A 12,620-nucleotide genomic window follows, 5' to 3' on the forward strand; every position below is an offset into this window, starting at 1 on the left:
CAGCTGTGCTTGAGGGATTGGACCCCTGCTGCCTTTCCACCATCAGGAGTCGACTGTTTCCAGCTGCTCTCCCCCTCTATTTCTCTTACAGGGGCTTGGGGACAGCTGTCAGCTGGTCCTTGTTGGGTCCTGGAGGGCTCAGAGGGGGAAGGGCAGGGTGAGCTAATGAAAACCGAGAGCCCTTGCACTATGGGCCTCGTCACCCTCATGCTTGCTTACTTCACTCCCACAGGAACCCGGTCCCCTCGGTCCTTAAGATTATCATCTGCACCAGAGCTCTGCACATCCAGCCATCTACCAGTGGGCCTGACACCCACAGGTCTCCCAGGCAGCCTCCTTGGATACAGTGGTACATGCCTACTGTGTGATTTGGGGGACAAAGTTTGTCCCACCTGCAGTCTAGCCCAGTCTCCTCCAACAGGTGTCTTGTGCCTCTCTCCCACATACCAGCCTTGGGTCCTCTCTTCCTCCCTGGCCTAGTCATACTGACCTTAGCTCTTCCTCCTTTCACACCTATGTATGTCCACTGTCCTCTTTGATGCCAGGCACTCATCCATTCTCAATACTAAGATTGTCAATGTAGATACCGTCATCACTTCTTTTTTATTTTCTTTTCCATTTTTTCCTTCTTTTCTTCCTCCTCCTCCTCCTCTTCCTCCTCTTTGTCTTCCTCTTGTCATCCCCCTCTTCCTCTTTTCCCTCACTATACCCCCAGTCCTTTTTTAAAAATTTTGAGATAAAGTCTCACTAAGTTGCCCAGGTTGGCCTCAAACTTGCAATCTTCCTACCTTAACCTCCCAAGTTGCTGGGATTACAGGCATCCATCATAGTCCCTGGCTTATTCTTTCTTTTCCCAAGGGTCCTAGAGAGATTTCATCACTTCTATCCTATGGTTACATTACCAGGCTATGACTATGGAGCGGATTTCACACCTAATCTCCAAAGCCAGCATTTTCCCCCCTCTGTCCTCCCATTCACAGGGAATGGCCAGAGCCCTACAGCATGCTCATCTTTCCCCCTAGCTTAAGCCATTGCATGCACACACTTGTCTAAGAGCTGGCCAAGTCGAGTCCATAGCCAGGGCACAGCCTTTCCCATGCCCGTTCCACCAATCTGCACATCTGGTTGTGTTAGTCCACCCACAGCTCACTCAAGCTGTGGTTTTCTGTTTATTTGTTTTTGGTGTGCTGGGGATTGAACCCAGGGCCTTGTGCATGCTAAGCAAGCACTCTACCAACTGAGCTATATTCTCAGCCCCTTAGCAAGCTGTGTTGACCAGCTCTTCTCACCAGTGATAGCCAGCTGTACCTCAAACTCCGCCTATGTTCTGATCCACCCTCGCCAAGGGACCCTTCCCAGTTTACTTGCTTCCTATTCTCTGCTCTGTGTGTCTGACTGAGACCTGTCCCCATCTCTCCATGTGGCCTTGCTCTCAGAAGACAATCTCCTGTTTCCAACTGCACAGTCCTTCAGCATGCCCCTCCTGCAGGGTGCCATTTGTTCTGTGAACCCTCTCCGTTCAAGCTTTTCAGAACACCTCTCTAGATGAAGGAGTCATAACAGAGTTCCCAGATCTTAATTGTATCCATCCTTCTGTCCTAGTCCTCTAGCTGCCTCTCCCCCACACCTTCCCTCTTCACAGCGCCAGCGTCCTTGGGAGGGACCATGTGGCACACTGGCTCCTGCCAGATCGGCACCCTTCCCACCTCCTCTGCCACCTTGCTAGCCCTGCCCATAAGCCAAGTTGCCTACACCATAAATGTCACAGTTGCAGCTGTCCCGAGGGGAAGAGCCTGAGGCATGAGGTCATGGGGTTCAATTGTCTGCCAGGGTAGGATCTAGAGCACTCTGCATTAGGAGCATCCCCTGTCCTGCCTGAAAGTACCCACAAAAGGCCCTTGGTGTGAGGGAAGCAGAGCCCTAGGGAGGAGCAGGGAACAAGGCAAGGTCAGCAGCTCCGGATTGGGGTGGGGGTGTCCAAGGAAGGGCAGCTGCTGCTGCTGCCCTAGGGACACCAGCTGGCTTAGCCCAGCAGGCCAATGGGGTGATGCCACTTCTAGCCCAGTGTTTATTCAGGCGACTGGCGGGCTTTGCTGTTCCCACAGGGGAATAAACTATACTGCTCCTCTGGGTTCTCAGAGCCAGGCTGGCCTCAAACCCTCCTCTGTGGAAATCTAGAATAATGGCTTCTACTGAAATCAGAAGAGATTGGAGATTATAAATCAGTGAGCAGGGGGTCCTCTGGGGACTAGGAGGCAGGAGGCAGGAGCTACATTCGTGGGGCTGCCCCTTGCCTCACTTAGGGCCAGTTTCAAGGTGTTTGGGAGTCAGGTGAGAACTTATTTCAAATAAAAAAGATACTTAGGCCAAGCCATTCTGTTCACACAGAGTTAACAGAACGTTTCGTTTCATGGAGTCCTGTGTCCACCACAGGGAACCAGAACATAGGGTGACAGGTGTGGACTACATTAGTCCCATCCTCGGAGCAACATTATCAAGGTGGCTAAGGGGTCAGTACCTGCGTCTGTCAGATTGCCCTGACTTAGGGCAACACTTTTCACTAGTTAGGATCTTCTTGTTTGTTTATTGCTTCCTGCCCCCTCTCGGAGGGTGATCTTCACCAGGGCACCATGTTCATTGGTCTTGCTCACACTTGATCCCTCAGCACTGGACACATTAATGAAATAACAACACACTGGACCTAGTGGGCTCTGTTATCTTAGGACAGAGAGCTACAGCAGGGACATCCACAGTGCTGCTCTTGACAGGTGCTTATGGATTATGGAAATACTTGAACCCCATTAAGATACCAGAATCTCAGCCTGAGGAAGACCTGCCCTTCTCACAGCCTCTCACACATTTCTGCCCCCTTTTGCAGCAGCCATACTTAAGGTGGCACTTTTCATGCTTGTTTTGTTTTTTGGTGAGATACTGGGGTTGGACTCCAGGGGCTCTTTACCACGATTCAAGTACATTCCCAACCTGCTCTACTTTTATTTTGAGTTGTTGAAGCTGGCCTCAAACCTGTGATTCTCCTGACTCTTCCTCCAGAGTTGCTGGTATGGCCTGCACCCATACCAGTTTGAAAATCTGCATTTCTATAAATTCCTGTATGATGCTCATGCTGTTGGTCTCTACCTACCAGGACCAGGGCCAGGAGGCTTGGTGCTGATTCAGCTCAGCAGCTTTTAGGGGGCAGGGGAATACTGAGGATTCCATTCAGGGCCTCACACATAGTAGGCAAGTGCACTACCACTGAGCTATACCTTGAGCCCTTTAAAAAATTTTATTTTGAAACCCTCTCACTAAATAGCCCAGGCTGGCCTTGAACTTGCAATCCTCCTCCCTCAGCCTCCCAAATAGCTGGGATTACAGAAGTGTACCACCATACCTAGCAAGCTCTGCCACTTTTTAAAATGACTTTCAGCTGTTAAGGTAGCTTAGTAATACAGCACTTGCCTAGTATGTGCAAGGCCCTGAGTTCAATCCCCAGTACTGAAAAAAAAAAAAAAAAAAGAAAGAAAGAAAGAAAAATTATAAAATGACTTTCAGCAAATCACAGCCTTATTCAGGGCCTCAGGATTCTTCCTATGAAAGGTTAGGCTTGAGTTCTGGGGTCTGTTCCAGTTGTGACAGTCTATGAAAAATAACCACTTAACAAGTTCCATGCACATCTGCGTGTATTAACTCACTCAATCCTTATAACAATGCATAGGGAAAGTGCTAGTACGATACTATCTCCATAGATAGGAGACTGAAGCAGAGGGAGTTTGAGTAATTTGCCTTAGATCCCAGATCTAGGAATAGAAGTAATGAGGGATGAACCAGTTTCCTCCAGATCTCATGCTGTTAACCATTGCACTTGACTGCCCTTGACAGCCTCCGTGAAGAATAACTGCACACCCAGTAAGACCACTCACTCTGGGAATTCTCAAAACAAGACCTCTTTCTCATGTACTTTTGCTCTTACAGTTAATTCTGTGCAATTTACGGAGGCTGGTCTGGCTTAAGCCCCATAGAACACAGTGAGTCCTTCCAGGGCTTAAAATCTGGCATGCACTGAGATGTCCTGAGAATGGCATGGCCAACGTTTCTGGAGTCTGGTTAGTTTAACAAGCATCTACTGGGCTTCTCTGGGCAGCCCCCGTAAGAGCCATTGGAGCCACAGTGTCTGGGTGTCACGGTCTGCCTGGATATATACACGTTGCCCTGGCTCTGAGCCACCAAGGCTTCCCTCTGGGACATTAGTAACATCTTACCAGGCTGCAGATCTGTGGCTGGCCATGTCTGAACTTTACACTTCCCATGTCTATCTGTTAAGGATCATGAAAAGCAAACACATCCTGTATTTTGCATAGTTGCTTTCTCTACCAACCTCATAAACAGGGCCCAGAGAGCACCACATCAAACATTTTAGATGCTCATGGAAACCTTAGTATAGGGGCCAAGATTGGAAGGTGTTAGAGCTCAAGGTAGTCAAACTTCTCTAAAAATAATTCCAGGAGACAGGAGTTGACAGTTTTCCTATGATTCAGATCCTATTCAGTGTTTAACTTTGGCCGGATGCTGCCTCTGCTGCCCCCAGCCCACTCTTGCTTTGCTCTGAACTCACTAAACCTCACTCATAGAATATAGGTAGTCTGTAATCCAGGGAAAGAACCCCATGAGCATTTAGGTCCTTTTTCTCTGCCATACTGCACTTTAGACACTTGGAAGACACTCGCCAGAGTTGGTTGACTGAAATGTAGCTTTGGCCCTTTATGGTATGAACCAGGTCTGAAAGGGGCTGATATGCCAAGGAGGGGTGGTTTAAGGAAACTTCCTATTGGTGAATAGAAAGGTTTGAAGCTAGCCTATCAATTGTCTATGTAAATGATACTAAAGCTAGAAAATAGTTTGTGCTCATTAGAATAGCAAACTGAGTAGATTTTTTTGGCCCCTCTTCTAAAATTGCTTGGAAAATCTTTAATTGAGCAACTGATTCACATGTGCAGATGAATAGAGGTTTGTTGTAGTGTTCTTCATCAGTGGGTAAGGCAGACTCTACAAATGACAGGAAAGGAGCCAGGTCTCCTAGGAGTGGCAATGCTATTATTAGAAAAACAATGATGGTTTGGGCCATATTTCCAACAGTTGGACATCCTGTGCCCTGCATGGGGCTGGGCACACTCTTGGGCTGCAGTCACTTATTGGCCAATTCCTCAGGAGTGTTCTCAGGAGTCTCCATGTCTATTGTGTTATCTAGGCTCCGTGGCTGCTGGCTGCCTCCTGCGTGTCTTAAAACACTGTAACAGATCCTCTTTTTGAATCTTCTCTCTTCCCAGGAAGTTTCTAAAAACCTCACCAAGGAAAACGAGCAAATCAAAGAGGACATGGAAGAAATTCGAACTGAGATGAATAAGCGAGGCAAAGAGAACTGCTCTGATAACATCTTAGACAGCATGCCAGACATCCGCTCAGCTCTGCAGAGGGATGCAGCGGCAGCCTACGCCCACCCAGAGGTACAGCCCCTGCCCCTAAGGTCCTCTTCTTACAGCAGTGGGGGTATGATGCTGGTATCTCTCATTTGCCTAGAGCTTTTCGGGGTTCAGTCCTTTAGCAGTCATGGTCTCATTTCATCTGTCCTTAGTTCTGTAAGTGTACTGGGCAGGGGATGATCCCATTTACTTAACCCTGAAGCCCAGAGAAGTTCAGTGAGTAAGTGTCAAAGCCAAGACTCAGATCAGGATCCCTCCAGTCCCAGCTCCATTCTTTTCATTATACCCATCATGCATTTGTGATCATTGACAGATAAGGAGGACATACGTGTTGCCTAGCATGGGACCATACAGGCTCATTCCGCTGTCCTGGCATCATTAATAACATCTTCTTTTCTTCTCAGAAATGTCTCTGCTTGGAAATGATAAATTACATGGTTCCCCCATTTACGAAGGATTTAGTTATTTACTACATACTTTCACCACTAACTGTGTGGTCTTCACCGCAGCTCTGGAAAGTAGGCCAGGCAGAGGTCAATACCCCACTATCTCGCAGAGGACACAGATCCAGCAATGTTCCTTATCTCCCTGGCTCAGTTGGAAAGCAATGGCAGAGCCTCAAACCTCTATTTCTTCCCATCCAGTTCTGTCGCTAGTATGAAGCTACACATTTGGGAAATAGAACACTGTCTAAGAAAATTTGAGTGATGCCAAAAGACCTGCTTGCTTAAAAGTGCCTCTGCATTTAATGCCTGTTTCTTTTGGCTCCAGTTACCACCAAGTTATGTTTATGTGCTAATGATTAAATGCAATGTACTGAGTTATCTACTAAATTGATTGCCAAGGAACAGGCATTAATTTGGAAAATAACCTGAAAGTGTGGAAGAGGAAACAAGTAAATTTTGGTGGTAGGACTGGAAGAGTCCTGTTAGTAAGACATGCTGTTAGCAAAGCTGGTCTGGACAAAGTTTTATAAAAGGGTCTCAGGGACAGAAACACTTCAGGGAAGCCTTGCTTACTGACTTAAACTGGTTACCAAGAGTCAGTGGTGGATGCACACTGGTGCCTTGGGGATAGGTGTGTCCATGAGGAAATCGCTCTGTGGAAAGTAGGTATGGGTATGGGTTGAGCAGGGTCTGGGTCAGTTAGATTCCCTGAGCCAGTTCCTCTGTGTGTTGTGACGTGAACAAGGTTGGGAAGTGTGTTAGCTTTCTGTTAATGCAACAAAAAACCTGAGATAATTGACTGAAAAAGAGAAAAGATTTAATGTGGCTCACAATTTCAGAGGTTTTAGTCCATGATTGGTTAATCTCATTGCTTTGGGTAGGGAGTATGTGGTACAATCTCCTCATAGTGGCTAGGAAGCAAAAGAGAAGAAGACAAAGAGGCTTGGGGTCCCAACATCTCCTCCAAGGGCATGCCTTCAATGATCTACCTTCTTCCCACATCTCAAAAACACCATGGGCTGGGCCAACCCTTTAACACATGGTCTTTTGGGGGACACTTAAGATTTGAACTATAGTAGGAAGCATTGTTTTTGCGGGACTTTATGAATAGAGAGGAAGGAAGGCTGGGTATGTGGGCTCAGAACTTTAGGGTAAAGAAATTCATCACAGGGCTTCAAGCAGGCCACAGCAAAGGGTTTAGGGAATCTTGGTCACATGTATACTGGAGGCAGGACAGCAGGCAGATTAGGTCTTTGAGGCAATAAGCCCTGAAAAAGAATGGTGCCTGCACCTCCCCGATATATAACCAAAGTAAAAACAATCCCAAACCATAGAATAATTATAAGGCAGGGCAATAAGTCTTGCTTTGCCCATGATGACTACTTTGGTGATTTTTTGGAAATATCATATTCCTTCAGAAATTATTTTTATTCTCATTTTGGGGTGTCCCCAACATGCTGACCACTAAGCATGTGTTTAGTCTGCTCGGTGGGTCACCCCTGAGTGGGCCTGAGCTTGTAATGGAAGAGCCACGGAAGAGCCAGGGGACTTTTGACAAGAAGGGGAATGGAAGGCACCTGCTTATCACATGTGGAGCCAGAACCTTATCCCAGTTCATCTGGCCTCCCCAGCCACCAGCTGCCCAGGGGAGCCAGCATTCCTGACCATCTCTAGCTTCCAGTTTCCCAGTCGGCTAGGCTGGAGAATTTATCTGTTGTCTTGATGACACAGTATGTGGTATGCTCAAGAAACCCAGCTCAGATTTCCTGAGGGCAAACAACAAACCAAATCAAACACACTAAACTCTTTTTCTCCTTGCTCAGCAAAGTCCTTCCCCTCCCCAAATTCCCATTCAGCACACTGCTGAAGTTAGCACAATCCACCCAAACCAGACGGGCGGGGTGGTCAGGGGAAGTGGTGAAGAAGACCCAAAGGTAGGATCTTCCTCTCCCTTTGCAAACCTGTCTCTTTAGTGAACCCCATGCTGAAAAGGGGGTCGATGGACATGGTTGTTTATTTTCAGGGTTCTTGCAGATGACGTCAGGGGTTTCTTGGAATGGTGAGTGGTCAATTTATAGGAGGCCTCTCTTCAACCTAGCCCCTGCCTAGAGGGTTGGCAGGGGGCTGGGGGACTGGAGTGGAGAGGGCAGGGTGGGAATGGGAACATCAATGCCAGGAGTTGAAGTCATACAACAGCCTCTTGGATTAACAGAGAGGAAATCAAAGCTTGGTTGGAGCAGCTGCCGCCCAGTGCAGCCTGTCGCCAGTGAATCCAAGGAAATTATATGTTCCCTGGCAAAGGCTGTCCATGGTCTTGCTCCATCTCCTTGGCTGGAACAAAAAAACTGCAGTTCCCACCCTTGCCTGGGAGCCTGGAACTAAAGACAGTTGCTAGCGTTTGCCACGAAGAAATGACAACCTACTTTTGCAATGCAGAGGGAAACCGGGGCTCGGCAATTAGATACCTCTCTGGGTCTGAGTCAGGGGATGTGGCTGGGGGCCTCTTGATAGCCTCCCAGACAGCTCTTTCCACTGGGAAATGAGGGGTCTCCCAAGTCTGCTGGGCAGTAGCCAGACCATGGCCCTGAGGTCACGGGGATGTAAGGGAGTTTTTGGATGGCAAACAAATGGTCCTGTGGTCACAGCTGTGGGTAGTGTGGCTCAGAAAAAGAAAGAGTGCAGACCCCAAAGCTATGGGCCTATTTGTTGGTCATGTGATTTGATAAGCACCACTTCCTCAGCCCTTTAATTAAATGATTTTCAACTAAACTGCTAAATGACTCTGAGCCTCTGTTTCCTCATCTGTAAAATGTGGATAGCAATAACTACTTTGCCCCATGATGCTGTAAGGGTTAGAAATAATATAAAGGGTCATAGCCGTAATAGGTGCTTACTAAAATATCATTATCAACGACCAGGTATCCACCACACCTCTGGATAAGGTCACTTCATCATCAAGAACAGGGACTTAAGGGAGGGACAGGTAGCTGGAGTCGGGGCTGCCGAGGGCATGGTCAGCATGGGGGCCTCCTTCTTCTGGGAAGCTCTTTGGCCCCAGCCAGGGAAGGCTGGCAGAAAGGTGTCTCTTGCATTCCAGGAGTCTGTCGCCACTGCATGCCAGGAGAGAGAGACACAGGCATGTTTGAGAACTGCCATATCTCTTGCACCATCTGAGTAAACTCTTGTCACAGGAAAACAAGAACAGACTTGGAGGTGTGGTTGGGAATAAGGACTCTGGGTTTCTCCAGGCAAAAATTTAAAGGTCAAAACAGACTGGTTTTCTTCCTCCTGTGCAAAGTGAAGAAATTGGCTGTGGTGGTGGGTCCCTGCAGTTAATGTGAAGTGGCTGAGGCCCTATTCTGCCTCCAGGCATTTGCCATCTGGGACATAGGTTTTATTTCTTCATGGGCTCTGTGGTCAAGGAGGATTTCACCATGGCCCAGAATTACAGGGTCTAGAGGAGTTCACCTGCCTCCTCCTGGTAAAAAGGGGGAGGTTTTGATGGCTCATGTGACAGCAGGAAGCTACCTCTTCTTTATTACCTGTTGGAGTCCTTGTGACAAAAGATCTGGACCACATTCCTCTCAGGTTTCCACACTCTCCTGAAGGAGCCATGCCTCTCAGAAGCTGGACTACCTGAAGTGAGGCCCTGACTTTGAGCCCAGCTAGATCACAAGCCTTGTGCCCATTGTCCTTTGCTTTTTAAAGTTAGGGGACTATACTCCTGGGAAGGGAATATGACTGAACAGCCTAGTGCAGGACTGAGACCCTGCCCTACTGTGGACACAAGAGGTCAGTTCTTGCCAAGTGCAGCGGCTCACACCTGTAATCCCAGTGACTCAGGAGGCTGAGGCAAGAGATCACAAGTTTGAGGTCAGCACGGGCAACTAAACGAGACCCTGTCTCAAAATAAAATTTTTAAAAAGGCTGGGTGTGTGGATCAGAGACAGAAGCACTTGTCTAGAATGTGCAAGGCTCTAGGTTCTATCCCTAGTACCACACACACACACACACACACACACACACACACACACAAGAAAAGAAAAAAAAAAGAAAAGAAAAAAGAAAGAAAGAAAGAAAACAAATAAAAACAATAGAAAAGTTTGTTGTCATTTCACAAAGAAGAGCTCTGGAGTCAGTCCACAGCTGGTATGGTTAGCTGCAAGACATAGTGATTTCCATCCTCCAGAACACCCTTGTGATCACAAGGGGATGGCTGTTCAGTTCCAGCCATCTTGTTCACATGTTAATCCAGGAAAATGAGGAAGAAAGCAAAAGATGCCTCCCTACTTAGTTAGCACTCCCTTTTAGCAACTCTTCCTAAAGCTCCTCCAACCAGCTTCTTCTGCCTATACCCCACTAGTGAGAATGTCCATGTCCATAATATTGGGTGTCTGTTAGGATTCGGGTAATCAATTAGAAATCTCTGCCACAAGGAGGAAAGTGGGGTCAGAGAGGAAAGATTAATTCTGAATGAGAAGGTCTGGGCTATTTCCTGGGAGGCCTGGGATTTTAGATGTCTTTAGAAGTGGGTAGATTTTAGTAAGTGGCTATATGTGGAGGGACATGGAGAGGGGTTGGTAATAACTTTCCAGATAGGAAGTAAAAAATAGTCTGAGCAAAGACCCAGCTGCTCAGGAGAGCTTAGGAGTTAGTCAACTGACTAACCTGGAGTGTGGGTATTGGTGGAGTAGGCAAGAGAAGAAGTCAAGGACTTTGGACTTTGTTCTGTATGCAGTAGGAAGTGTTCGGGGCTGGGGAGTGACAAAGTTGTCGGGTACCCATTCTGATAGCTATAAAACCACTCAGGCTTCATCCGGAGACAATGTGCCTGATGGTCTTCAGGCTTCCTGTCCCATCTGGGTACCCTCCCCTCGCATTTGTCTCTCTGGAAGCAACTTAGGGCTAAGTTACCCAACATCCCTAGGCCAGAGCTGAGAGTAGAACTGGGTTCTCTGGGCAGAGTAGCACTGAGGTCAGAGACATCAATTCCACAGCCATGCTGCTGCATGGGTTCAAATCCTGCTTCTACTACTTACTTGTTGTGGGATCTTGGGCAATTTTAATGACTTCTCTGTGCCTCTGTTTCCTAATCTGTAGATGAGCATGATAAAAATGGGCCCTACCTCTCAGGGCTAATGAGAGGATTTAATTATTTAACATTTCTAAACACACATATAGTACTTAAAACAGGACACGGCTCTTGGGGAGTGTTACTGTTATCTCTCTGGCTTTGCCCCCACCTAACCACTCTCTCTCTGACCAGTGACCTGACCTTCCCTTGTGTCCCCTCTGAGGAGCAGTATGAAGAGAGGTTTCTGCAGGAAGAAACTGTGTCCCAGCAGATCAACTCCATTGAGCTCCTGCAGACTCGTCCCCTGGCCCCACCTGAGGTGGTGAAGCGGCAGCGACCCCTTCACAGGCAGGTCCATCTGAGGGGCCGGCCGGCCTCCAAGCCCACCGTCATCCGGGGCATCACCTATTATAAAGCCAAAGTCTCTGAGGAAGAGAATGACATCGAAGAGCAGCGTGAGTTGGGGCCAGCAGGGAGGGAGCTGCCATTTGGACCATGTGAGATGGAGCCACACACACCTCCCACAGTCTGGATGACTGCTGTGGCCTCGTGCTACAGGGTTCAAGTTACCCAGAATTGTGGTGCAATTCTTTATAACTTACTGAGTAGTCTTGGGCAAGTTACTTAACTTCTCTGAGCATGTCAGAATGTGGCTGAGCTGGAAGGGACTTCAGTGCCCTCTAGCTTAGTCCTCCCTGTGCGCAGATGAGAGAAACAAAGTTTGGGGGAAAGACTCGTCAGAACCACATGGTAGGCTTCCACCACCTGTTTCTCCCTCCAGGGCCTTTGAGCTTGCTATCTGAGCCTCCAGAACCTCCCCCTTTGGATCTCATCCTTATTATTTATTTATATTTTAACAGAAAATAGCTTATCCCTCTCCTCATCATTTTAATCTTGTTTCCGTAACACTTCCTCTTCCTGTGTTCTTCCTTGTCTCCTGCCTCCTCCTGTCCTTCTCTTGTCTCCTTTCTATTCCTTGTCCCGGAGTCCCCCAAAGGCCTCCATTCTTTTCCTCTCCCCAAGCGAGCTCCTTCCACTACCTGGTCTATGCTGCGGCCTCCTGGGTATGCTCCCTCCTTTGGTCTTATCCTCCATCCAGTTTATTCTCAGTAGCTGGCAATCATTTGGCTCATTCTGAACTGTGTTTTGGTCTTTTTATTCTTGTTGGTGTCGTTATTGATTTGGGGGAGTTCTTTAACGTATTCTGGATATAGATCCTTTGTCATCGTATGTATTGCAAATATTCCCCACTTGGCTTGCGTTTTCAGTTCCTCTTTCCTTTTCTTTCTTTTTTCCCAGTGATGGGGAGCAAACCCTGGGCCGAAAGCCTGCAGGCCAGGCAAGTAATTGACCACTGACCTGTGCCCTCAGCCCTGCTTTTTCAGTTCCTTAAATGGTGCTTCTGAAGAGTCCATGAAGTCTGATTTACTAATTATCTTTTTTGCAGTCTTTGTAGCCTCTCTAAGAAATCTTTGCCCTCCCATGTTTTGTTTCTGCTTAAAACCCTTCAGCCTGTTCTGTTTCACTTACAATAAAAATTAAAGTCCAGGCCGGATGTGGCAGCATGTACCTGTAATCCCAGCTGCTCAAGAGACTAAGGCAGGAGGATTGCAAGTTGGAGGC

General features: G+C 47.6%; 1 protein-coding gene across 1 annotated transcript in view; it reads left to right on the plus strand.

Moving 5' to 3' along the window:
- Olfml2b (olfactomedin like 2B) overlaps positions 1-12,620 on the plus strand; it is a 40,943-nt gene that overhangs the window by 14,858 nt on the left and 13,465 nt on the right. Inside the window, exons 4-5 of the mRNA XM_027922500.2 lie at positions 5,325-5,501; positions 11,227-11,452. Of these exons, the coding sequence (XP_027778301.1) occupies positions 5,325-5,501; positions 11,227-11,452 (403 nt within the window). The remainder of the gene's footprint in view (positions 1-5,324; positions 5,502-11,226; positions 11,453-12,620) is intronic.

The sequence above is a fragment of the Marmota flaviventris genome, chromosome 10 (assembly GCF_047511675.1).
Source record: "Marmota flaviventris isolate mMarFla1 chromosome 10, mMarFla1.hap1, whole genome shotgun sequence".
Taxonomy (NCBI): Eukaryota; Metazoa; Chordata; class Mammalia; order Rodentia; family Sciuridae; genus Marmota; species Marmota flaviventris.